At 41.1% G+C, this 27,344-nt stretch overlaps 1 protein-coding gene across 2 annotated transcripts in view; it reads right to left on the bottom strand.

Moving 5' to 3' along the window:
- Positions 1-27,344, bottom strand: part of ATF7IP2 (activating transcription factor 7 interacting protein 2) — a 71,721-nt gene that overhangs the window by 7,751 nt on the left and 36,626 nt on the right. For both annotated transcript variants that reach the window (XM_067551296.1, XM_067551298.1), the window contains exons 4-9: positions 26,510-26,644; positions 26,096-26,179; positions 17,764-17,933; positions 6,308-6,369; positions 5,528-5,592; positions 2,051-2,120 (exon numbers count right to left, since the gene is read on the bottom strand). In XM_067551296.1, coding sequence (XP_067407397.1) covers positions 2,051-2,120; positions 5,528-5,592; positions 6,308-6,369; positions 17,764-17,933; positions 26,096-26,179; positions 26,510-26,644 — 586 coding nt within the window. The remainder of the gene's footprint in view (positions 1-2,050; positions 2,121-5,527; positions 5,593-6,307; positions 6,370-17,763; positions 17,934-26,095; positions 26,180-26,509; positions 26,645-27,344) is intronic.

Raw genomic sequence — 27,344 nt, 5'->3', positions numbered from 1 at the left:
GTCCCTTCACTTTTCTAACCTGCTGATAATGCTTGGAATCAGCATGGAAGGGAGGGCTGTAGTGAGAACATAGAAACCACATGTTCGGTGAACTTTAGTCAATGGTAGACAGATTGTGAAACTGTCTCTTCCAATCATCACTGATTAAAATTAGAAAGTAATAGCCATCCCCAAGAGGAAGGCTAAGGCATGTTCTTCTGAAATGAGTATCTGAGTTGGCTCCAAAAGAAAATGGAGCTGAGTAAACACAGTGGCATGATGATATTTGGAGGGATCCTCAAGCAAAAATTAGAAGTAGGCTTCAACCTACATAGCTTTGACGCATCCTTCCATTTTCCTCCCACAAAAATGTCTTCTTAATGCATATGTTGCTGACATTTTAACAAGGTGCTGTTTTGAAAATAGTCTACTTTATCACCTTGCTCTCCCTATCCTTGGTACCAAACTTCCTCCTCACCTAAACATGAAGCTCCTAGAGCAGTTGGTAGGCAAGTAGCCAGCTCATTCTGTGGCATGGAGTACATCTCCACCCACAGATGGATGAGGAACAGGAGTCTCCCCTCATTACGAGGGATAGTTAACAAACCAGGTCAGGCTGCATTGTGACTAATTGGCTCTGGGTTCCTGACTCCTCCTTCAGTTGGTAGGCAGGTGGAAAGAGATTGCCTTCAATTTTAGTGAAGCACCAGATTAATGACTGGAGTCTGCTTGCATCATTGGAGAGAAGGAAATGGAACAGATGAAGTAGTAGGGTCTTCTATTATTAAGTTTAAGATTTTGTCAGAGTTATTTTTAGTAAGTCAAGACAGCTCATGGGCAGTAAACAAAAATTCAGGGAACTGTGACCTGTCCCTGACTTTTACTAAAAATAACCATAAACTGGGCTGGCGGGGATGAGAGCCCAAGCCCTGCTGCAGGACAGGAATAGAGGGCTGCTCTGGGGGCTCAAAGCTCGACCGCTGTAGTCACCTGCCCCTGCAGCAGCTTGGAGCTGCGGGGGCTCCCAGCCTGGGATATGCAGAGACGGGCTGAGCTCTGGGCTTCTCCCGCCACCCACGGTGGCAGACAGCTGTGTGTCTCAGAACCCTGGGGTCAAACCACCACCAATGGCAGGGAGTTGCAGGGTCCCCCCACTGTCCAAGGCTGCTGGGAGTTGTGGGAGCCCAGCTCAGAGTGCTGGGCTTGATTTCTCCCATCACCTGTGGCAGGAGGGAGCTCTGGGCTTCCCCCCACCACCCGTGGTGGCTATGAGCTGCAGGGTCTCAGCTCAGAGCACTGGGCTCCTCCCACAGTAGCTCCGAGCTACGGGACCCCTGCTGCCCATTCCTGGCTCACAGTAATGGGGCCCCCACGGCTTTGAGCCACAGTGTCTCTGCTGCTGGCGGCGACTTATAGCCGGGGGCCTCTGCCACCCGCCCCAGCTGACAACATGACCGTTGGGTTGGAGCCGCAGGGTCAGGGTTGCTGCTGTTGCCACCACCGAAACTTGGAGCCACAGGGTCGGGGTCGCTCGCCCAGGTTGAGAGCAATGGAGCCCCCGGCAGTGGCTCGGACCTGGGGATCTCTGCAGCCACTGAGAGCTGCCACCCTCCCCTGCTCCCTGAGAGCTCTGGGATTGCCTGAGAGCTCCGCAGCCCTCAGAAACTGACAGCTTTCGCCCCGCTGCCTCAGGTCACGGGGCAGAGGCTGAAAAGGATAATTTCACGGAGGTCTCTGGACGTCATAGAACCCGTGACTTCCATGAGGGAGTCTTATTCTTATCTATTATTACAGTTGGGACACTGGATCCACGAGTCAATAAGCATACATCCCTTAAAAAAGGAACTAGTTGGATCGCAAACTACTCTCCTACAGTGGAGATAGGCAGAAGCAGTTCCCTTCAGGAGAAAATTTTCTCTTTAGAGGAATGGGTCCCGATCTCACAAGTCCACAAGATTATTTTCTCTTAGGTTTAAAATAAATTACTAAATCAAACATTCATACTTACACCTATGATATTTTAAGTTCTTGTTTTCAGTATCTCTATAAACAAAATTATTTTTTCCTTCACCTTTATCAAAATTGTGCTTTTCTTCTTCTGTTAGATCAATCACTGCCGATTTTGTTTTTTCTTCAGCACGCTGTAAAAACAATGTCAATTCCAATTAAATTATTTCTATAATGGTTTAATTATAAATATGTGCAAAAAAACTTCTGTTAAAGTTTGTGAACTGTCAGGATGCAAACTTACTTGAGCATTTCTGATAGTTTAATTTACATTTCTTTTTTATATAAAAGCTTCTTGTAAATGTGAAAAATAACAGAACTAAGCAGGGTACAAATGTCAGGATCTGTAAGAATTTAGGCATTTAAAAATATTCTTAATAGATCACAATAGATCAACTAACCAATCAGTCAACAGTCTGAGGACAAAACCTATAAAAGATGGATTTTATAAATATCAGTGCATCTCAATGGTAATTATACAGGTCCTGGCTCTCAAAGAGCAAACCTACACTGACAATTTTTCACTAGTTTCCTTCTAGGTAGATATGCTTTAGGATAAATTTTCCGATCGCTTGTCAATGCACAAGATTGTCAGTAAACTTTTTATTTCTAGGGTTGTCTGAAATAAAGCCTTTTTCCCCCCTCTTGCTAGGGAAGATGTAGAATTATTTATTATTTTATTAAATATAGTAATGCAATTGTGAATGTAAGGAATCATCTAATGTAACTAAATAAGTGTTTGTATAGTTTTAAATAGATTTAAAACAATTAGATCTTGTATACAGTGTCTTCCCCTCCCCCCACTAATTCCTGCAATTGCTCCCACTGGTTCAGGTCCACCACTAGTAGCCCAAGTGTAGTGGGAAGCCAAAAGATTTTCCACCACCATTCTTTGTAAAGTTCCTGGGCAGGCTTATGCTGTATGTTGGTAGAAATGCCAAGTGCTCCATATATACCAGTGTTTGCACTTTTGCTACCACCAATGAAGCTCCACTTTCCATTAGCCAAGGCAGGAATTTTTTAATTGGGGAGAGGAGGGCAGTGAGGAGGTGGAAGACAAGAGGGGAAGTTTTGTGTAGACTGATCATTAAAGTGATTTAGAACAATCTGGACACAGACCATCTAAAAATGAATGTCATTTTAACATGTTCTGTTGCTAAAATCTAACCACAAGCTTAGCCTACATAAATTATACACACAAATTGGCTTATATAAAAATATTCTCTGATTTCAGCTATTTAAGAAATGTGGTTTTGAATAGCATTTTCAAACTATGTTATATGAAAGACTGGGTGAAACATTGAATCTACATTTTGAAAAGTCAGTGTCAAATGAAAATCTTCAGTAATAAACCCTACCTAAGTTCTTCTTTATACAGTGGGGAAATGCACTTTTGGGAGGTGCACTAATGTGTTGAGCATTAATTTGGCCGTGTAGACCCTGCTGGTGTGCACTAAAGGTTCCCTAGTGTGCTTTAACATGTTTAACATGTTTCAAACAGCACTATCTTAAAGAGCACTAGGGAAGTTTTAGTGCACAAAAACATAATCTATACTCACCAGTTAATGAGCACCACATTAATGTACTTTGGAAATCACACCTCCCAAGAGTGTATTTTCTCACTCTGTAGAGAAGAACTTAGGTAGGGCTAATCACTGAAGATTTTCATTTAACAATGATTGTCTGTGTCGGTTTGCTCTTTGAGAGCCAGGACCTGTATAATTACCATTGAGATGTACATTGCCGCACCAGGTGGAAAAGCTCTTAGTGTGTAGTGAGTAAGTGAATACCAGATAAGCTTATTAACCATTTGATTAGAAGTATACAAATGACATGATTCAACCTTTCTAGTGTAGGAAAAAATTCCAGGAAAAAATGGTTAAGGTGAAGTTAAGGTTGAGACTATATATCAGTAATTTAAGAGTTAAAGTCTTTATGTCAATGTTTTTGAATAAGTCCACAAGTCTGTTTTGGACTTTAGAGACTACTCCTATTGACCTCATCTTGCAAAATTACATGGAGTCCTAGCCCAAATTTTTGCCTGCAAGATAAGAGCCTTTTGTTTGGTCACCAGTCCCACAGGAACACTGCCTCCTGTCAAAGTGTTTGGGATTGAACACCTTGCTTGTTAATCAAAAGGGAACAAAACCAGAATGTATTTAACACTTGTTACATAGGCTTGGAAGGATTAGATTTTTATCTGTAAACATCAATTTCATTACAGAGATGAAAAAATATTTCCATTGATGATAATCAAAATTTATAGACAGGAAAAGAAAGAAAAACACTGCTTGAGAACTTATTACAGTTTGATGTAAGGATATTTACTTTGTATATATATTGACATGTGATGTTGACAATTTGTGTTTTAATGGTTGTGAAGCTTTAACTTTTTGAAATGCAATGTCTACTGTCATTAAATAATTGTCCAATCCCCCCATAATAAAAAAACGCTTTAAAAATAAATATCAATATTATCTGTCAAAATTATAAACAACATCTAATTCTGCGAAGTACACAGGAAGAGAGGAGGGTCTGCTTCCCTGATCTTCTCCTTCCTTAGCCCTCTTGAACAGCAGATCTCCTAAGAATTTCAAGAGCAGATATTTCATCTGATGAGCTTTGGGAGTGTGCAGGAGTGTGTGTTTGGGTGAGTGAATGCAGGGTCCTTGGAAGAAAGCAAAGAGATGAGGGACATATTTTCTGATGTTCTATAATCAGCTCTATGTTGCGAGTAACCTTTTTTAAGAATGCCAAAAGTGACTGCTACAGTGCTATTTGGGGAATACTTGCTGCTTAAAAAAGGTGACTTATACAGGAATTTTAAAAATCAGAATTGCACTTTATTTTGTTTCCTTCTGATTTATGAAGATGGCCTAAAAGAGTTTTGCTTATTTTTTCCACATTAGAAATATGCATAATGTCAAGCCTGGTCTTCCCTGGTTTTGCATAGAAGACTCAATGTATATTTATGGTGAGTTCAACTTGAGGGATGGAGGTGCTAATTTTAAAAAAGTTATCATTCACCTGAACTATCAATCACTGAAGTTGAATAGGTGTTTACAAAAACAAAAAGTTTGGAACAGTGACAGAAAAATCCCTTCTCCCTTTCATTTCCTGAACTTTTCAGTCTCTTTCACTAGTTCTCCAGGCATTAAAATCTTCCAGGGTAGATAAGACCTATATTTCCAATGTAAAAAACAAGCAGAGAAAAAATATTAGAGACCTTTAATGCCTTCTTTCTAGGTTACAGAGAAGTAAAGAAGGCACAAGTCCAATATTTCTTTCATTGCAGTTCACCTTTAAGATGTTGAAAATGAGGTAACACAGCAATGTGCACAACAGTCCCTCATTCAACAAGGTGCCAAAGAGGAACCAGAATGTGCTGTATCTGCACAGAAGCCAAATGACCTCCAAGTAACAAGCAGCACCAAACAACAACAGTTGAAAAAACAGGCTTTTGTTTCATTATCTTATGTACAAACAATTAAATTTAGCTTTAAGTTTTAGCAGATGAACATGAGAAAAACTCTTAACCTACCTTGGTTTTCGATTGAGCTTTAGTGGAAATTTCTGCTTGTGTTGAAACTAATTTTTTTTGAACATCTGAAACAATTTTCACAAAAGATTAAAAAATTCAACTTTCAATTAATATATTTGGTTGATGCAGGATACAAAAATGTCCCTCTAATAATAAGTGGAATACCAGAAAATTGCCAAATAGACTTGTAGATGTACATGTGGCAATCAGCCTTATGTGAATGACTTGGGGACTCACTAATAATGCTCAATATTGTCCCCTCTGCCCCAAACCAATGGTCTGGCAATCAAGTCAGCCAGCCAAGATTTCTTTTAGAGGGGCCTTGAAATCCAAAGACACCTCTGTAAGACTAGAGAGCAGTCTCTGCAACTGTGTATCTAGGAATGCTTAAGACTCAGTGGGCCAGCACAGATGCTAACCTCTTTTTCGACTGCATAGTGCCCTCATACTAAATAAATAAATAAATAAAATCAATAAATAAATATAAACAAATTAAAAAGAGCTAATTGTTAGCAAGAAAAAAATTCCAAGCATGGTTAGTGAGATAGGTAAAGCAAAATGGAATTTTTACTTATTAGATTTCTATATCTTAGAGTGTTAATCATAACGGATGGGTTTCTCTTACTCTTCTTAAACAGCAACTATGGAAAATTAAATTTTGATTTCATTAAAGAGAAAAAGCATTAGTTGTAGACTAGTATAGTAGATTAATTTTTATTTTAATCAAATCTTAATCAAATCTGTTTATATTAGGCTAGTTATAAGGTTAGTTTTTGATACCTGAATTGTTTGCAGTTGTTGAATTTCTGCTTTCCACAGAAATCAGTATAACTTCTTCAGCGCTGACAAACAAAACAAAAAATGTATTAATCAAAATCAAAATGTTAAGCACTGGAGAGGCATGAAAACAGGCCCTCCTCTCCTTAAATATAAGATATCAAGAACTAACTACAATATATTTAACAGCTACGAGGCTCAGATAGTTGGTTCAACAAGAAATCAGCTGCATTTTACTTAACAAAATAAACCAAATGCATTTTATGACACTCCGGCTAGCTGTAGACTCCAAAACGATAGAATATCAATCAATCGTTCAAATGAAGAGCTCTCCACATACCGTGACTCAGTATCTGATTAGGCAGACACTTTTTAAAATCCCTTCAGCTTTGCATTACAATTTACTGACCGATCCATTACTATATCTCCACCACAGAACAGCAGAGAAGGTAACCAGTTCAAAAGTGTTCATGTTCTAAAGGTCACATTTTCAAAAAAACAACCCTGGTTGTTTCATCTTAGAAAAGCTAATAGATCGGGGAGTCTAGCAATTTCTTTATGGCAACAATCACCCTAAACGAACCCACAACAGAATAAATGTGCACATGCACATAGAGGCGTGCGTATCTGATATTCGTATACCAATTAGAAATTTGTACATACACTTTGAACGTGTAACCTTCAAGCCCTCCTCATTAAAACAAAACAAAACAAAACAAACAAACAAACAAAATCAACCGACTCCCTATCCCAAGGTCATAACCTATGACATATCATATTGAATGATCTCATATCCACTGAGCAAATCCCATGATCTCAAATCCCAGAGTCCTTTGAATCCCCATTCTAGAGTCCTCTTTGCTGTTTTAGCCAGGGATGAGAATGCTGTAATACATTATTTCTCCATTTTTCATTTTGCCATAAAGCTGAAGTAGGAAAAGCAAAGCTAAATATGATAACTTCATACATAAAAAGATAAAAGTATAATTTATATATTCATACTGAAAATTGAATGAGCTGCACAAGTTTTGAATTATTGGAAGACTACCATCAACCTAAAACAAGGTCACATCTGAAAATGTTAGAACAAAAAATATTTAAGATTACTATAACTGAAGAAATATTGGAGAAAAATGTTTGTTTTTTCAGGTTTACATTATGCAACTAATCAGAGTCAGGTGTACTGCTTTCCCTATATAGTGACTTAGTTCCCAGTATTCTTTGTGTTAATCTTTTATGTGGCAGCAGAGGAGAGAGAAAGTTTTAAAAATAAAAAAAAATATGATTGTAAAAGCACAAAGATCAGTATGGGAACTCAGGAACATATATAGCACCTAAAACTACTGTTAATAGTTTTTCAAAATTTACTGCGTTTTCTGTTGACAGCATTCCCTGAATTCCATCCAACCATATCATAAGTAGTTTTATGAAGTTCATATTAATATCTATATTCACTATGAAATATTTTGATACAGATTACCTGTTTGATATTACAAATAGTAAACAAAATGTTACAATATATCAATTCAATTTCACGTACCTGCTATTTTCACCTTCTGTGACTGGATCAATACAAAACAGACTCTGGGTCTTCCCGTCCTGCCTGGGAAAGGCATGCAGGATTGACCAATCAATAAATCTGTAGCATTCTAAAGCCCTCTAATTTCTCTCTCGGAGCAGAGTGGTTTGATTTTTTTTCCTCCAAAGTGAAGAAAAAAATGTGACAATCTTATCCCCTTAAATTATACAAACGTCCCTCTAGGAACCGAAATTCCAGAGGGGTAGAGAGGCGTCTGTGCTATACTGACTCAGTCATGGAAAGCAAATTAGCACGTAAATGGAATTAAGATTTGCCCTTTTTAACCGCATTTATTATAGCACAAGTTTAATGATTTGCAAAGCAATACCCCAGCTAGCACCCTGAGTGAGAAGGAAAGAAACAGAAAGGAAAGACTAACTAGTGAAGGAGAAGGAAGCCTTAGGAGTGTGGGAGGGGAACTCCATTTTCCATTCACTTCCTTTCAAAGATGTCTGAGTACTGCTCCAATTACTCTGCAATTAAATGCTGCTTCATCTGACAACTGTGCATCAGAGGATGGCATTCTCTAAAAGGTATGGCGAGAATACCAGGTGATTCCTTTGCAAAATCATCCAGTGATTCTTCCCCCAGGCCTAGAAGCCAGAACTGTTAGAGTGGAATGGCCTGTTTCTAATATGGCAAGGGATCCTGTATGCCGCAACGCAGGATTTATTTCATTTGGCAGTGACCGTTCAAACATGAGGAAAAGAGACTACCTACCTGATGTTAACATTATGGTGGAAGCCACTAATCCATCTGTAGTAGGGCTCCCAACGTTAGTAACACTAAGAGCTGAACAGGATAGCAACAGTGGCATATTTTTAAAATTGTTGTCAAAGGAGACAGGTCCATTGGAGGATCAATGATAACCTTATAGGAATATGAAGAAAAAAAAGACTGCCCTAAGAATTCTAGTGGGGATGCTCTCACTGTTTCCACCAATCTATGTAAGGCACTAAAGGATGATGTTTGTTCTGCCTAGCTACAAGAGAGTCAGATCATCATCAACTTCCTCTTGGAAGACACAGAAGGTAATTAACACCTTAAGTCAACACTTCTAAATCCCTAAAACATGCCATTAAGGCAGACCACATTTTGTGGCAAGGGAAGGGATTATTCTTGCAAAATTATGTGTATAATCTGAGCCACTAACATAATGAGAGCAAGTGGAGAACCAAGTGAAAGTCCCATAAAATGGCAAATGCCCTGCCACCAAAATGCATCAGACTCAGATATCACAGCACTGGGAACAGCATAAGAACAGACGCCTAAACACCTGCTGCAACATGGATGGCACGTGGTATTTTTTTGTTGTTGCAAACAGATCTAATGCCAGAGATCCCCACTTGCTGGTGACCAAGTGAAAATATTCCTCTTTTAGGGACCACTGTCCTGATTATGCTCTTGACTTGCTAAGCCAGTCCTTTGGCATTCATGTGATCTGGGAAGATTCTTCACTAGCCATGTGAAAAGGGCAACTGCTTCCTTTAATAGATTTGGGCATTTGGTGCACTGTTTTCAGTTCAGATATGCAACTAACAGGGTGTTGGCAGAGTTTATTAACATTCCCCCTTGCTTGCCTGAGAGAAAGCTAACAGTAACAGCCTGACTGCACTTAGCTTGAGTGAGTTTATCAATAGTCCCTCTGCTCTCCAGGATGCAGCCCCAACACTTACAGGCTGTACACACAGCGCCAATCCATTCAGGCTTACACCAAGTATTCAGAGATTATAAAGCTAGAAGATACCACCGTGATCATTTAGTCAGACCTCCTATATAACATAGGACTTCCCTGAATTAATTCCTGTTTGAATTAGAGCCTATCTTGGAGAAAACACATACAATCTTGATTTGAAAACTGCCACTGATGGAGACCCCATCACAACCCTTGGTAAATTGTTCCAATCTGTTAATTACCCTCACTGTTAAAAATTTGCACCTTATTTCCTATGTCAATTTGTCTAGCTTCAACTTGCAACCATTAGATTACGTTCTGTCTGCTAGATCGAAGAACCCATTATTAAATTTTTGTTCCTTGTGTAGATACTTTTAAACTGTAATCAAGACACCCCTTAATGTTTTCTCTGCTAACAGAAATAGATTGCATTATTTGCACTTTTCACTAAAAGGCATGTTTTCCAATCCTTTAATCTTTCTCATGGCTCTTCTCTGAACCCTCTCCAATTTACCAACATCTTTCCTGTAGCAGCTGCACCAATATCAAATACAGAAGTAATATAACCTCTGTACTCCTACTTGAGATTCTCCTGTTTATACATTCAAGGATCATATTAGCCCTTCTACCCACTGCATCATAGTGGGAGTTCTCATTCAATTGATTATCCACCATGACCCACCTTATTACTGTGTGTCTCCCGGATTATAAAAACTGCCAGCATAAAACTACTCTATCCCCCAAAAGAGAAGTTAGAAATTGTTGATTACTCTGCATTATAGAGATATATTAGGTGGGAAAAGAGTTTACTGTAGAAGTTGTTAGCATATAGGTCAAAATGTCCTAAAGCTTTGTGCAAACTATGCTAAATGGAACAATGGAAAAACATTAGTAGATAAATCTTATACTGCTTACAGAGTGAAAATATATCTAAGAGCATGGCACACTTTCATAACCTATTTTTACAGCTGCTTAAAAGTATTTTTAACTGCATGTATGCTTGTTAGATAAATGTGACTGGCTATAAAAAGCTATGAAATTGTAACCAAAACCAGAAAAAGGACTATAAGGGGAAACATAGTTCATCTCACAGGTATCTAGGAAATGCTGATATTAGTCGCCAACTGGATAATCCAAGTATGTTCCAAACTGCAAAAGGCAAAATGAAATGATTGATTGAGCAATATTAAGCCACTAAACACATAACCCATTGTCTCTGTTGTTAAGTAAGCCAAAATATATTTTTTAAGCATGTGAAGGTGGAAAATTAGGGTGTATTAGTTTATGACTTAATCTAGCCTGCTGACCGCAAGGTAGGTATATGACAGTGATTGGACAGTGCTAGGTGTGTGGCTAACATCAACTGTAGAAAGACGTAAATAAGTAAGTTATAAAAACCCATGACATGACGACCAATTTGTACCAGTGAAAGCTAAAGGCCTGGATCCTGAACTGATAAGTGTATGAATTTATTTCTGATGATTAACCCTTCAAGCCTAATCTTTGATTAATAAAAACTGATTGAGCGTGGCTATTTCACGTGTGTCTGATTATTAATGTGAACTGAACCCATTCTTATAAAGTCATTCAGTAAGTAAGTAGTCTTTATATTACTTCAGAGGGCTATGAAGCAGACTCTAGTTCCACGGTTACGTATGTACAAGAATTGATCGTATGTTATGGTAACTTCATTATTCAAGTCTTGATTGATTGTGTTCATGCAATAACATGATCAATTGTTGATTCCATTTCATATTACTGTCAATTGGTTAACCCAATTCCAATTATGATTTTAATTTGATAACTGTGTTGTTTAAACCTTAGTTATGAAGATTTGTAGTGGTTTTAGTTAGATGTTTGTCTTTAATAATTTCTTAAAATCCAGAAAAATCATAAAGCCATTTTTTCTTTCAGAAAATAGCAGCAAGGATCACAATACCCTCAATCTGGGGCTAAAGATCGTTTGGTTAAGTATCTCAAAACCCCCTTGGCTCTATTCCTAAATTAATACCTTTACCCTCACAGCTAATCTCAGGAGATGAACCAAATATCTGGTCACTTTGCAGGCAGCTTATGCGTCTACAAGCTCTCAGAGGCAGTCAGCTTCATGTCTGGGGATGTGCAAACTCTTTTTATGTTTATTTGGACCAACAGATGACCCCAAAATAGTCTTTTCCTGACTTTCCAGTTCTAAGAATGGCAGCCCATTAATATCCAAATTATTTGAAATACTCGCAAACCAAATCAGTATGACATCAGTTATTCTCAGTCCTCCTGAGAACCTTTTTTGCTGAGTCAGGTGGAGGCAATATAACGAGACAGACTTTGTCCTTCTCATCAATGATGAGGTAGACTGTAAAGAAATTAGAAATGATGGAATTGATAAGACAGAGTAAAAATAACATTGAGGAAGAAAACTACTAGAGTTTCCTCTGGGATAGTGCTTGGGGTGTGCTACAGACCACCGGGTTCTGATTTGGACATGGATAGGGACCTCTTTAAGGCTTTTAATGAAGTAAATACTACTGGGAACTGTATGATTATGGGAGACTAACTTCCCAGAGATAGATTGGAGGACAAGTGCTAGTAGTAATAACAGGGCCCAGATTTTCCTGGATGTGATAACTGACAGATTCCTTCACCAAATAGTTACTGAACCAACAAGAGGGGATTGGTATTGGTGAGTAGTGAGGACCTCATAGAGAAACTGGCTGTAGGGGACAACCTTGGTTCCAACAACCATGAGCTAATTCAGTTCAAACTAAATGGAAGGATAAACAAAAATAGATCTGTGACTAGGGCCTTTGACTTCAAAAGGGCTAACTTAAAAAAAATTAAGGGAATTAGTTGGGGAAGTGGACTGGTCTGAAGAACTCATGGATCTAAAGGCAGAGGAGGTTTGGAATTAGTTCAAGTCAAAGTTGCAGGAACTATCTGAAGCCTGCATCCCAAGGAAGTGGAAAAAATTCATAGGCAAGAGTTGTAGACCAAACTGGATGACTAAGCCTCTCAGACAGGTGATTTAAGAAAAAGCAGAAAGCCTACAAGGAGTGGGAGATGGAGGGGATCAGCAAGGAAAGCTCTCTCTTGGAGGTCAGACCATGTAGAGATAAAGTGAGAAAGGCCAAAAGCCAAGTAGAGTTGGACCTTGTAAAGGGAATTAAAACCAATAGTAAGAGGTTCTGTAGCCATATAAATAGGAAGAAAACAAAGAAAGAAGTGGGATCACTAAGCACTGGGAATGGGGTGGAGGTTAAGGATAATCTAGGCATGGCCAAATATCTAAACAAATACTTTGCTTCCATTTTTAATGAGGCTAACGATGAGCTTGGAGATAGTGGTAGGATGTCTAATGGGAATGAGGATATGGAGGTAGAAATTATCACATCCGAGGTAGAAGCCAAACTCGAACAGCTTAATGGGACAAAATCAGGGACGGGGGGGCTGAGAGGGGTGGGATAATTTCCATCCAAGAATATTAAAGGAACTAGCACATGAAATTGCAAGCCCATTAGCAAGGATTTTTAATTAATCTGTAAACACTGTATGAGTGGAGAATTGCTAACATAGTTCCTATTTTTAAGAAAGGAGAAAAAAGTGATCCGGGTAACTACAGGACTGTTAGTTTGATCTTAGTAATATGCAAGGTCTTGGAAAAATTTTTGAAAGAGAAAGTAGTGAAGGACATCAAGGTTAACGATAATTGGGATAAAATACAACATGGCTTTATAAAACGCAGATCATGCCACACGAACCTGATCTCCTTTTTTGAGAAGATAACAGATTTTTTAAGACAAAGGGAATGCAGTGGATCTAATTTACCTAGATTTCCATAAGGCATTTGATACGGTTCCACATGGGGAATTAGTAGTTAAATTAGAAAAGATAAGGATTAATATGAAAATTGAAAGAGGATAAGGAACTGATTAAAGGAGAGACTACAATGGGTCACAAACTGTCAGGCTAGAGGGAAGTTACTAGTGGAGCTCTTCAGGGATCAGTCTTGGGACTAATCTTATTTAACCTTTTTATTACAGACCTTGGCACAAAAAGTGGGAATGTGCTAATAAAGTTTGCAGATGACACAAAGTTGGGAGGTATTGCCAATACAGAGAAGGATCGGAATCATATAGGAAGATCTGGATGACCTTGTAAACTGGAGCCATAGAAATAAGAGGAAATTTAATAATGGAAAGTGCAAGATCATGCACTTAGGGACTAATAACAAGAACTTTTGCTATAAGCTTGGGATGCATCAATTGGAAGTGACAGAGGAGGTACAAGGACCTGGACATAATGGTTGATCACAGGACTATGAGTCGCCAATGTGATGTGGCTGTAAAAAAACCTAATGTGGTTCTTGGATGCATCAGATGAGCTATTTCCAATAGAGATAGGGAGGTGCTAGGACCATTTTACAAGGCACTGGTGAGACGTCATCTGGAATACCGTGAGCAGTTCTGGTTTTATGTTTAAGAAAGATTCAAATTGGAACACGTACAGAGAAGGGCTAGTAGGATGATCCATGGAATGGAAAACCTGCCTTATGAGAGGAGATTCAAAGAGCTTGGCTTGTTTAGCCTAACCAAAAGAAGGTTGAGGGGAGATATGATTGCTCTCTAAAAATACATCAGAGGAATAAATACCAGGGAGGGAGAGGAATTATTTAAGTTCAGTGCCAATGTGGACACAAGAACTAATGGATATAAACTGGCCATCAGGAAGTTTAGACTTGAAATTAGACGCAGCTTTCTAACCACCAGAGAAGTGGAGTTCTGGAATAGCCGGACTGAGCTAGATAGATTTATGGAGGGGATGATATGATGGGACAGCCTAGTTTGGCAATTGACTGATCTTTGACTACTGGTGGTAGATATGCCAATGGGCCGTGAAGGGATGTTGGATGGGGTGGGTTCTGAGTTATTACAGAGAATTCTTTCTTGGGTGTCTGGATGGTGAGTCTTGCCTACATGCTCAGGGTTTAACTGATCGCCATATTTAGGGTTGGGAAGGAATTTTCCCCCAGGGCAGATTGGCAAAGGCTCTGGAGGTTTTTCACCTTCCTCTGTAGCATGGGGCACGGCTCACTTGCTGGTGGACTCTCTGTACCTTGAAGTCTTTAAACCATGATTTGAGGACTAATAACTCAGTCATAGGTCAGGGGTCTAGTACAGGAGTGGATGGGTGAGATTCTGTGGCCTGTATTGTGCAGGAGGTCAAACTGGATGATCATATTGGTCCCTTCTGACCTTAGAGTCTAGGAGACCGAACTTCCTAGGAAGAGCTTTACAGAGTACTGCAAATAAGCCACTAACTGTCATAAAAGGATAATTATGAGGTGGCTCACAGGGAGCTTCTCTGAGGCTTTAGAGAGCGTCAGAGGAGACCAATCTATTTCTCTGTGTTTTCATGAAGTACTGGCTTCAGGAACCAAGGGATGGGGTACTTCATCCATATCGCCCTGCTAGAGATTCTGCCCCAGTGTCTGAACACCTCTGTCCTCTTATGCCTGAGCCATTTTCAATCATGTGCCATAGTGCTTCAAACTGCACAGGACATGTAGCAGGAGTCAAGAAGGTTCACAATACACATAGAATACTTCTCTGAAATGGCAACATAGCTCTCTGTAATAGGGTGACCACGTAGCAAGTGTGAAAAATCGGGACACATTTTTCTTTTTTTTTTGAGGGTTTGCGGGTAATAGTTGCCTATATAAGACAAAGCCCCTAATATCAGGATGTCTGGTCACCCTACTGTGTAATGCAGAAGTGGAGGTTTTCTTAATCCAACAAATCTTTAGACTCCAACAAATCTTTAGTCTCTGAAGAGACAGGATGGCAACCATATCAGCCAAATGGCTTCTAATTCCATGAGAGGCAGGAATCAACCTGGGAGCTCAAAGGATGCAAGTGTACTGTAAGTTGGTCATTAAGCCTGCCTGTTTGAGAGAGGAGATAAAAAATCTGGGTACTTACTGTGGCAGATACAGTCACAGTAATATATTTCATTTTTTAAGATACGAGAATCCCAAAAGTTAGTGGGCAAAAGTCAAAATGGCCACCTACAAAACTATGTATATGTAATATAAATACAACATTTGTGTATGCATTTTCAGAAGCTTAACCAAAGTTCTTTTTAAAATGACATATTCAACTACTGAAGTGTAGGTGCGTATATGTTATATACACTCTAAAACATAGAAATTCAAAAAATTGTAATAAGGTGCCATATATTAAGAAAGCCTGGTCAGAGCAACAATTTATGTTTAAAATGTTATTTTCACAAGCAAAAAGTCTAGAAACAAGTTAATAGTTTAGGTTCTTATTGAACTAACAGAAGCTTATAGAAAGATTCATGACTAACAGAACATTTATAATGCACCATGGCATCATGGCTAGAGTTTGCTGAACTGCAGAATAATTTGACTGATTATTTCAGCACCACTGAATCCTTCACCCACTTCACCATTATTTCCTGCCTTATACAACTGGGTAAATGTTTCGTGAACTAGTTTCCAGAAACTAATTTTGTCAATTTCAGAAAAATATTTCAAGTGTTTTCGTTATTCTCCCAGCTCCAATTATGAAGAAAGATGTGAACTGCTGCATTAGCTTATCAGTTGTTCCTTCTCTATGTATATCATACACGAATTTCACACAACAGATATGCTACAAAACATGCTGATAACTACACAGAAGGTGTAGATAGATATGGAAATCCAATAGCAGACCAGTAAAGAACAAAACTATTGTTCACAGAAAATTAAAGTTTTGGATGTAGCATATGTCTGCCCACATCCAATACCTGTACATTAATTGTCATATATTAAAGACAGCAAAGTTCTCAAAGACTCAAATTATAGCGGAGATTGCAAAAGAAGAAAAAATCCTGACAGATAGAAAATCTTTCTAAAATGACAAGCACTGACATAATGTCAAATCTAAGATATATTAAGATTTTCAACTAGAACTTCACATCTATGTTTCAATTGCTCCAATTCAGAATGTCTGGTTGATTCTGTTTGTGCCCAACACATAGTGAAAATGTAGCCAACTAATTATTGCTGCCCCTCTAGAAAAAGAGGCCCCACTGACTCCTATTTCCCCATGAAAAGGCTTTTCTGGTTACTGGAAACTAAAGTTTATAAAGCAGACTTTTGGATTGGTGGACTCAAGAAAAACAAGCAAGACAAAAGATTAATCTACCCTTCCTAAAGCTACAATTAACTGTACTGCAGTAACTCATCACAACTGGGATTTGAATAGCAACCTTTAACTGCCCGAAGCTGCTGTCACCCACGGAATCACATGGTACAAATTCACTAAAAGATGTGCGACTCTGTGGCCTCACACAGACTCTTTCTGCTTCCTTTTTACATAAAATCAAGGTCTTCACTATCCTGTTTTTCTTGAAAGACTTTATGGCCTGAAGACCTAGTAATTTGCTGACCAATTAAGAAACAGGTGTATTGTGTCTTCAATGGAAGGAGGATCAGGCCCTTGATAAGAAAACTACAGAAATCTACACTTTTGACATCCATTAATCTAGGTCTACTCAGAATTTAGAGTCTTCAATGAGGGAATGAGTCAAATATGAAAGATTGCTTTGAGAAATTTAAGAATAGTAGAGAATTTACTGGGGGAAAATAACCTTTACCTCTTCAATTAGTAATTAAAGCAGAACCTTCAAGGCTCTCACCTAATCTATTTTAAAATCTAAGGGCAGTACTATGGGTCTTCAATGGGACAGTGAGAAATGATCTGCTCTACACCAGAGATTAAAAATAACACTTATTCTGTCGGTTTCGCTTCTTGCCTGCCATTGTTCTGCAGAATTCAGGAAAGTACACAAATGCACATACTAGCTATAACCAAGACCACAGAAAAAAACTCTATAAGACAGGCAAGCAAGATTGAGCTCTAAGAGAATAAAAGTTGCTGTGCCTGTCATCGAGAGGGGGTCAAACTCATTCGTTATGGATATATGGACTGAAGAAACAGGCATAACAATACGAAGGGCACCTAGACAATAATTCAGTTTAATCTATACACAGATGACCCAATTGCTAACCCAATTTAGCACCTTTAAGAAAAGTAAATGTTGAGGGAAAACAATAGATTCTTTCCAAGTAAATGCTTTAAAACTATACACAGTACATGGGTTATATTTACTGAAACTTTTTGGGGGGTCATTGACGACAGCTACCTTACATTCTCTTCCGCAACACATTCAGAAGTGGAACTGATTTGTCTCTGGGATGATGATACAAGTTTAACTGAAGAAACCGATCGTCCATTTGTGTTATCAAGAAGTGATGAAGCAGGTCTGGTCCGATTTAGTATTGCATTTTGCGAGTTTGCACCTGGAAGATTTGTCTGAGGAAAAAGAAGAGTCACAAGTCATAGCGCAGTCTGTTCATATCCACAATCTATGCTGAGCTATTCAGATGCCCTGGATTTCATGCACACCTTCTTATCAGAGCAACAGAAGGAATTTTTTGCTCTTGGTGATTTCCACCTTTTTAATCTCACCCCCACCCCATAATTTACATTATATATGTCATTGTTAAACCACGGCCTACCTTAACAACAACAAGAGATTAATATATACAAATTCTCTAGACACACAACTATTAAATGGTGCAAGAGACCTGGATAGGAAATTAAAAATTAAATAAAAAATTAACATGACTCAAATATACCTAACCCACACAAAACCTACCAATCCCTTCTTATTTTGTGAGAAATAGATAGTCAAAATACTACCTCCAATTTTAAGCTTCTGTGAATCTCAAAACTGCCCATCTGGACAGACATTGAGGGTGTGCAGACACACACACAAAAAACAGAATTACAATCTTCTTCCAGAATACTTCTGGGTCCCTGCCATGGGGACTGGGTAATAACGGTCATCTTACTGTTGGATGGTGTCACTTTTCATCACTCTCCAGACCCTCCACACTTTGTGTTAGTAACTCACACAAGTAAAGAGCACTCATTTCTTTCCCTGACCTAAACATTGTCTTAAGAGCAAGCTCTTAAACATATTCTGGGCCTAACTTCTATTCCACACATTGGTTCCTTTAATCCACTGGAGAAAAAAAATCTAAGTCAAATGTAGTAGAGATATAAGCATGGAATAGCAGCAGACAATTCGTCTATCAGGAGGATATAAGAAGTCAGGTTTCCAGTATCCGTTCGTACCAGTTTTGCTATTTTCCTGCTAGACTCTCTTGTGTAGAGTTACTTGTTTTGTACATTAAATGTACAATGTACACTGACTGAACATTAAGTAAGTATAGAAACAATACTACACTATGCATGCACTTTTCCAATTAACATACACATTATGTTATTTGCACATCTGGTTTGAAAAAGTTATCTGCTGGAATCTTGAGGGATCACTCATAAGTACCTTACTTGTAAATGATGATTTTCCTCTCTCCTTGAAGAAAAAAAAATGGTTACTTATCTTCCATAACTGTTGTTCTTCGAGCTGTGTTGCTCACATCCATTCCAAGCAGGTGTGTGCGTGCCACTTGCACAGTCGTTGGGAAACTTTTCCCCCAGCAGCACCCATGGGTCAGTGCAGGTGCCCCCTGGAGTAGCGCCTCTATGGTGCTGTATACAGGGGTCTGCTGACCCGCCACCTCCCCAGTTCCTTCTTGCTGATCGGCTCCGACAAGCAGGGTAGGCGGGTGGGTCTTGTGGGGGGTCTTGGTCAGGTAAGAGCGGACTTGATTTACAGAAAGATTTCAGCCGCTCTATATAAAAGCCAATGCCCATCTGACATCCAGGGAGTGAAGACTGCGCTCTCTGCTACTGGAATGCAGTTTTGGAAAGAACACCGGCAGGAAAATATCTTGACTAGTGTGAAAACGAGAGACCACTTTGGGCAGGAAAGCCGGGTGCGGGCGCAACTTCAACTTATCCTGATGAAAAGCTGTATAAGGGGGCTTTGAGGTCAGTGCCTTGAGTTCAGACACTGTCCTTCCTGAGGTGATAGTGACAAGGAAGGCTACCTTCCACAAGAGGTAGAATAAGGAACATGAAGCTAAGGGTTTGAATGGTAGGCCCATGAGCTTACTGAGCACCAGGTTAAGATCCCATGCTGGGATTGGGTGATGTACCATAGGATAAAGTCTCTCTAAGCCCTTGAGGAAACGGGACACCATAGGGTTGGCAAATATCGAATGGCCCCCTTCTCCCGGGTGGAAAGCTGAAATAGCCACCAAGTGCACCTTCACATGCAGCCACCAAACCTGACTACTTCAGGTGCAGTAGGTAGTCCAATATAAGTGGCGGCGGAACTTGCATTGGAGGAGTACCTCTTTGTACCAACCATACCGAAAACCTTTTCCATTTAGCCAGATATGCCACTCTGCTGGGTGGTTTTCTACTACCAAGGAGCACCTCCTATACTTGCACCGAACATCCTGCTTCCCTCAGGTTCAACCATGCAGCTTCCATGCTGTGAGATGGAGTGACTCTAGGCTGGGGTGATGCAACTGGCCATGGTTCTGTGTGATCAAGTCCGGAACTGGCAGCAGGATGATTGGGGTGTCCATGGATGGCTGCAGTAGCGTTGTGTATCAGTGTTGTCTGGGCCACACTGGGGCTATAAGCATCACCGAGGACCTGTCCCTCCTGATTTTAAGGAGGACCTTGAGAACGAGGGGGAACAGTGGGAATGTGTAGTACAGGTACCGAACCCAGGGGAGGAGGAAAGCATCTGTTATAGAACCCGGGCTGTGTCCCCAGTAGGAGCAAAACTGGTTACACTTTCTGTTGGATCGTGTAGAGAAGAGGTCCACCTGGGGAAACTCCCACCCCTGGAAAATGTTCCTTATAATATTTGAATGGAGAGACCACTTGTGGGTGTTGAAGGAGTGGCTGAGATGGTCCGCCAGTTTGTTCTGGGAGCTGGGCAGGTAGGATGGAGTGGGCGATGCATAAGTCCCAGAGTTTGATGGCTTCCTGGCACAGGGGAGAGGAGCGTGCTCCCCCTGTCTGTTCATGTAAAACATTGCCGTGGTGTTATCCGTCAACACTGACACCTCCTTCCCTGTCAGCTGAGACTGGAACACCCTGCATGACAACCAGACCGCCCATAGCTCCCTGACATTTATGTGGAGCAACAGCTCCTCTGAGGACCAAAGACCTTGAGTCCTCAGTTCGCCGAGGTGCGCTCCCCACCCTGATGCATCTGTAACCAGCACCAATGATAGCCGAGGCCTGGCAAAGGGGACCCCTTTGCACATGTCGGGGGTCAAACCACCACTGGAGGGACCCCACCACTTGTGGTGGGAGAGAGACCACTCTGTCCAGACCGTCCCTGTGGGGTTGGTAAACCAACGCCAGCCATAACTGGAGAGGTCTGAGTCACAGCCTCACATGCTGGACCATGCACGTGCAGGAGGCCATGTGGCCCAGGAGTGTCAAGCAGCTTCAGGCTGTCATGGTAGGAAAGTTGCTGAGGGGCCTTATGATAGAGCCCATAATCTGGAAATGAGACTCTGGCAGCAGAGCTTTGGCCTGTACTAAGTCCAGGACTGCTCCGATGAATTCTATTCGCTGTGTGGGCACTAGGGTTGATTTGCTCACGTTCAGCTGTAGACCCAGGTTGAGGAACATCGTCCTTATCAGAGTGACTTGGGTTTCCACCTACTCCCTGGAGAGGCCTCTGACTAGCCAGTCGTCCAGATATGGGTACGCATGGACCCCGCCTCCTCAGGAATGCGGCAACTATGGTCATACACTAGGTAAAAGCCCTCGGAGTCATCGATAGGCAGAACGTGAGGACAGCAAATTGGTAGTGAGTGCATCCTATTATGAACCTGAGAAACCTCCTGTGTGATGGTATTATTGAGAAATGGAAGTAAGCATCTTTTAAGTCAAGGGCAGCATACCAGTCCCCTGGATCCAGGGAAGGAATGATTGATGCTAAGGAAACCATGCAGAATTTCAGCTTTTTTATGAACTTGTTGAGTTTCCAGAGATCAAGGATAGGTCTGGGCCCTCCCTTTGCCTTCGGGATTAGGTAGTATCTGGAATAGAACCCCTTTCCCTTAGCCCCTGAGGGACCTCTTCTACTGCCCCGGAGAGAAGCAGTTCTTGTACTTCTCTAAGAGGAGTTGTTCGTGACAGGGGTCCCTGAAGAGGGACTGGGAGGGGGGTAACAGGGTGGGGTAGAACGAAATTGGAGGGAGTATTGCAATCCTACTGTGCGCAACACCCCTCTATCCGAAGTTATACGGGACCAAGCATGGCAGAAATGGGATAATCTGTTGTGGAAAGGAAGGACAGTATCCAGTAATTGTCCTGGAGTGTCGCCCTGGGGCGCACCTTCAAAAATTTTGTTTTGGTCCTGGTGGCTGCTTCCCTGAGCCTTTGCCAGGGTTGGGTGGCTGGGGTGTCCTGTGCTTGTTATTCCTGCTTCTTCTTCTGAAGAGGTGCTGCCGAGGATGTGGTGGATAAAACCTCTGGCTAAACTAGGGCTTAAAATACTTCCGCTATGTGGAAGGTGTATGTAGCCCTAGTGACTTTAAGGTTGCCCTTGAGTTCTTGAAGGCTATGGAGCTTAGAGTCTGTTTGCTCCGAGAATAGCCCTACTCCTTCAAAAGGAAGGTCCTAAATGGTTGACTGAACTTCCGGCGGGAAGCCTGACACCTGCAGGCAGGAAATTCTTCTCGTGGCCAACCCTGAAGCCATAGTTCTTGCCGCTGAGTCTGCTGCATCTAGTGCAGCCTTGTAGCAATGTCCTAGCCACAGCTTTGCCCTCCTCCACCATGGCCTCAAACTCTGCTTTGGATTCGGCAGGGAGGTGGTCCTTAAACTTCATCATCGTGTCCCACAAATTGAAGTTGTATCTGCTGAGAATCGCCTGGTGATTGGTGATTCTCAGCTGCAGGACTCCTGTCGAATAGACCTTCCTACCAAACAGGTCCAGTCTTTTAGGCTCCTTTGCCTTTAATGTCAGTCCCTGCTGCCCGTCTTTCCTTTTCGTTCACCGCTGACACGACAAGCGAATCAGGCTGAGGGTGAGTAAAAAGATACTCATATCCTTTTGAGGGAGCAAAATATTTCCTCTCTATCCCTTTTGCTGTAGGTGGGATAGAGGCCAGTGTTTCCCACAGAGTTTTTGTCATGGACTGGATAGTTTTAATTAGAGGCAGCGCTACCTTCAAAGGGCCCTCTGGGATCAAAATGTCCATCATTGGGTCTAAGGACTCACGGACCTCTTCCACCTGTAGATCCAAGTTTTGGACCACCCTTCTCAAGAGCCCTTGGTGGACCCTATTGTCCATGGGTAATGCAGTGGTCGATATCCCCGCCACTGCTTCATCAGGTGATGAGAAAGAAGAGACTCTGGGACACATCTTGAGCTCTGGAATGTCCTGGACCACCGGGTCCTCCCTACCCGGAACCTCTCCACCTGCGTCGGGTCCCGCCCCAGCACCGGGATCTTCCTCCTCTTCGGCACTGTGCCAACAGTCCCCGCCGGAATCGCCTCTCCATGCCCACCAACTTCAAAGCTGTGGGGCATGGTACTGTGTTCCGGGGTGCCAACCGCGTGATTCCCCAAGATGGTTGAATAGGGCCCCCTAGGCTGGGACTCTTGGGCTTGGTGGTACGCCCACAGGATCCAGAAGGTCCAGCGGGGGGTTCTTGCTCTCTGTGTGCCCTATAGTATTGTCCCTCCTTGGGGAACTGGAGTCTACCTTTGAGTTCAATGATCTAGACTCTGAACGTGGGGACCATGGTGGTACCAAGGTGACCAAGGCTTGTGAGACCGGCGACCGGTGCCAAGGTAAGCACGATCAGCACCGAGGTGTGGAGGATGGTGCTGATATGAGTGTGATCAGTGCTATGGTGAGCACGATCGACATCGAGAAGTAGGAGATCAGTGCCATGGTGACCGCAATCTGTGAGTGGGAGACCAGTGCCGAGGAGCGGGAGATCTGTGCCGAGGAGCCGATCGGTGCCGGTGCTGTGGGGAAGGCGAACGGTATTTGGGTGACTGTGATTGATGTTGTGGGGTCCGCGATTGGTGTCTAGGAGACAGCAACCTAAGCCTCATCATCGGTGGCTTGCCTCTAGATGGCGCCGCAACCAGCAGTGCTGGAGGTCTTGTGTCCAGTACCTTCTGCTGGAGACAGGGGACTGCTGCGTTGTCGTGGTGGTAAGGTCCCATGCTGCCTCAAACATATCCAGCGTGGAGGGGAGATCCAGCTCTTCCACCTCGCTCTCCTTTGCCAGGGAACCCACACTAACTAGGATCACAGGCGCTCTCTGCAGAGCCACTGTTGACGGGCCCAGGGACCTTTGCACCGAACACTCCTGCAGGCATGAGGGACCAGCATCCTTGCCCACAGGCTGCACCAGAGGTGAGCTCCCCCTATTTGCCCTATGCTTCTTACGGGGCACCAGAGAATGGGATCGGTGCCGAGCCACCTTTTCTCCTGGCGAGTGTCGGTGCCAAGACACCCTCTGCACCGAGGTCTTCTTCAGTGCCGGGTCCCTGACAGATGCCAGGACATTGCGCACCGACACGTTTGGTGCCGGGTCTTGTGGTTGAGGCCGAAGAGCTGCCTCCATGAGGATCTGCTCTAGGCGCATACTTCTCTCCTTACAGCTCCTTGGGCGAAAGCTCTTACAGATCCTGTAGCGATCTGTCTGGTGCGAGTCTCCCAAACACTTTAGGCAGGAGTTGGGCGGGTTGCCTCTCAGCATAGGCTTGTGGCAGGATCCGCAGGGCTTAGAGCCTTGGGCCTGAGGCATGCCCCAGAGCCCTGATGAGGGGGATCCCAGAAACAGGGACGCCCTTTAACACTACCTAGACTTACATACTACATAACTACAATCTCTAACTATTTACAGGAACCGCTACGAAGAATATGGGGGGATGTTTGCAGAAGCAAGAAGATTGAAGCTCAAACGACAGTCACAGGTGCTAATAAGGAATTGGGGAGGTGGTGGGTCGGCAGGCCCCTATATGCAGTGTCATAGAGGCGCCACTCCAAGGGGTTGCTGCACCAACCCAACGGGTACTGCTGGGGGAAAAAAGTTTCCTGAGGACTGTGCACGCAGCATGTGCACACCTGCTTGGAATCAACATGAGCAAGCACTCAAAGAAGAGTTTAAAAAAATGCCAGACATAAAACCAGTTTTACAACACATTGGAATATTTAACCAAAACAAGGGTGAGATCCTATATTCAATATACAAACAATTCTTACTTCAACTAGACTTTTTCACATGGAAGAAACGTAGACTTGGATCCAGACTTTGTTTTAGAAACCAGACCTTCTCTTTTTACACAAGCACATTTTCCCTAAAAATGAATGTGATTTCCTAGAAGATGCATTACACACAGTCAATATGAAGCAAAGGAAAAGAGTGGTATTTGCTATTCCCCTCTTCCCAAAGCAAAAATCTTCAGTTTGACACAAACTATTTTGCTAAGTGTTAAGCATTTGCCATTAAGGAAGTTTTTTTATTTGTATATAATATTTAGTGTTAGTTACATTTTTCTAAAATACCATTGTGTAACAAAACTGTTTCTGAAATTTTTATGGAAAACACAACCATCAAGAAGCAGAGTAAGATATTTCTGCACTGAGATCTTTAAACCATGATTCTTAACATTTGTCATTGCATAAAGTATATAAATTTAACTAAATAGTTTATTGTTTTATAAAAGGAAAAACTAACTAACTATGGCTCAAGTACATTTGACTAGTACATTTGATTAGTCAAATCTTTGGGGCAGATCCTCATCTGTTGTAAACTGTCATAGCCCTACTAGAGTCAATGAAGCTATGACAATTTACACTAGCTGAAGGGCTGCACCCTTAACTTTAAAAGCCTGCTAAAGGATCTCAAGCCACCCCTGAAAACAGTCTGAATTAGCATCTCAAGCAGGTTTGTACAAAGCTTCGCACCCGTCTAAATCATGGGTTTTCTTGGCCAAGAAATCTTCAATTTTATGTCAAGAGACATTGTCCTTAGGAAGCAACAAGACCCATACCAGATATTTTCTTAGGCTATCATTCTGGCAGTATAGTATCCAGATCTCCAGTGAGTTTTATTGATAACAGTATTGAGGGTCTAAAATATTCTGGGAAGGGATGTTAGCTGAAACCTTAGAGTCTGCCCCTCCTGTCAGAATGGAGGCTGCTTACCTATGACATTTGAAGTGATACAAAAGAAAAAGTAATTGTATTTTATTCTGCTGAAAAACAAAACCTCTCAATTTAACAACTCAGTTACAGATAAATAAAATTCTGTTTAGATTTTTTTTTATTCCCAATACATTGAAACAAAACTGTATCAGATGTCTGTAAGAGTTTACTCCTTTTTCTGAGTTTGTATTGGTGTTATGTTATACAACAGCAATACAACCTCCACCAAATCTAACATTATCATTATGTTCTCATATTGCACGTGTTTAGTATAAATTGTTTGTAGCTTCCCATGAGTTCAACATAAGGATTCTATTAGCAGTTAGTCATGAAGTATTATATATTGTACTATACCTTACTAGTGACCATTTTCAATAGTATTTTCTTCTGAAATGCTATCACAGTATTAATACGTCTCTCAAGCTTAGACACTTTCTTCTAAAAGGAAAGAAAAAAGAGCACCACTTTAAATGTTAACGTGAAAGAGTACACACATTTACATATTTCCTACTCTGCACATGTGATAAGCAGTAGCCAAAAAAAACCTAACAGCAACTGAGATGTGACAGCAATGTGACAAGATAAAAAGGTAACAAAAACTTAAAGGTTCCAATTAACATTTTTCTATGAACAAACAGAAGTGTAATCTTCATGTCAGTGCATGCAATCAAGTTAGGCACACAATGTTGGTGCAATTTTGAAAATTTAAGACCTTTAGCAACAAATAAATTCACACTTTTAGGATACATACAATGCAAAGAAACTTACTAAAAATGTTATAGCTATTTCTTCATGTTTTTTTCGGCATTGTGTTTGCTCAACTCTTCCATTTAAACTTTCCAGTTTATGGTTGAAGACATCATTATTTAAAATATCCACCTGCTTTTGAATCAAGTGTTTGACCTATAATGGAAAAAAAGATACATTTCAAATCTAGGAATCACTCACTGCTGAGGTAATGAAAATTAATTTATTTGTATATGTTTTAATTTTAACAGTTTTATTTTTAAAAATGTTTATAAATTAAACTGCTTCACCAATGTTCTGTAAATTATAAATGTAATTTGTAAAATGTAGTATTTTGTACTTTGGCTCTCTTATAGCTCATCCACTCTGCTGCAAGTCAAGTGTCTGCCAGGACAATCATGCCTTTTGAATCTTAAGAGACAGGGTTCATATAAAATTAATGATTCTCAATGTGGTGGTAGTAACATATTCTAAATGTTTCAATTATAGCATGGCTAGCTCTGAACTAGAGAATCTTACTATAAGAAGGGTTCTCAATTTTTTTTGTAGGTACAATGGACTGTCATATTTGGGTTATAATAGGATTTTCCCCTTTTTTAGGGGTTGAGGATCAAACATGCTGAGGGGCTGGCACTGTTGTTGGGTAAAGAGAGCAGATGCTGGTGAGTGAGTGATGTTTGTATTCCTGGGAAACCAGCCTTTTCCCCACAACTACACTTTTTACATTATATTAGTTTGGATAAGGCCAGGTTTACACTAGAAGAGGTTTGCTGGTATGGCTACTCTGGCAAACGTTCCTAGTGTAGAAGAAGCTTATACCAGCAAAAGAGTGTTTTTGCTGATACAGTTTACAGAT

Source organism: Emydura macquarii, unplaced genomic scaffold (assembly GCF_026122565.2).
Source record: "Emydura macquarii macquarii isolate MOO-44397 ecotype Brisbane River unplaced genomic scaffold, CSIRO-AGI_Emac_v2 contig_1348, whole genome shotgun sequence".
NCBI lineage: Eukaryota > Metazoa > Chordata > Testudines > Chelidae > Emydura > Emydura macquarii.
The sequence above is the reverse complement of the archived record's forward strand: the minus strand, read 5'-3'. Positions and strand labels throughout refer to the sequence as shown.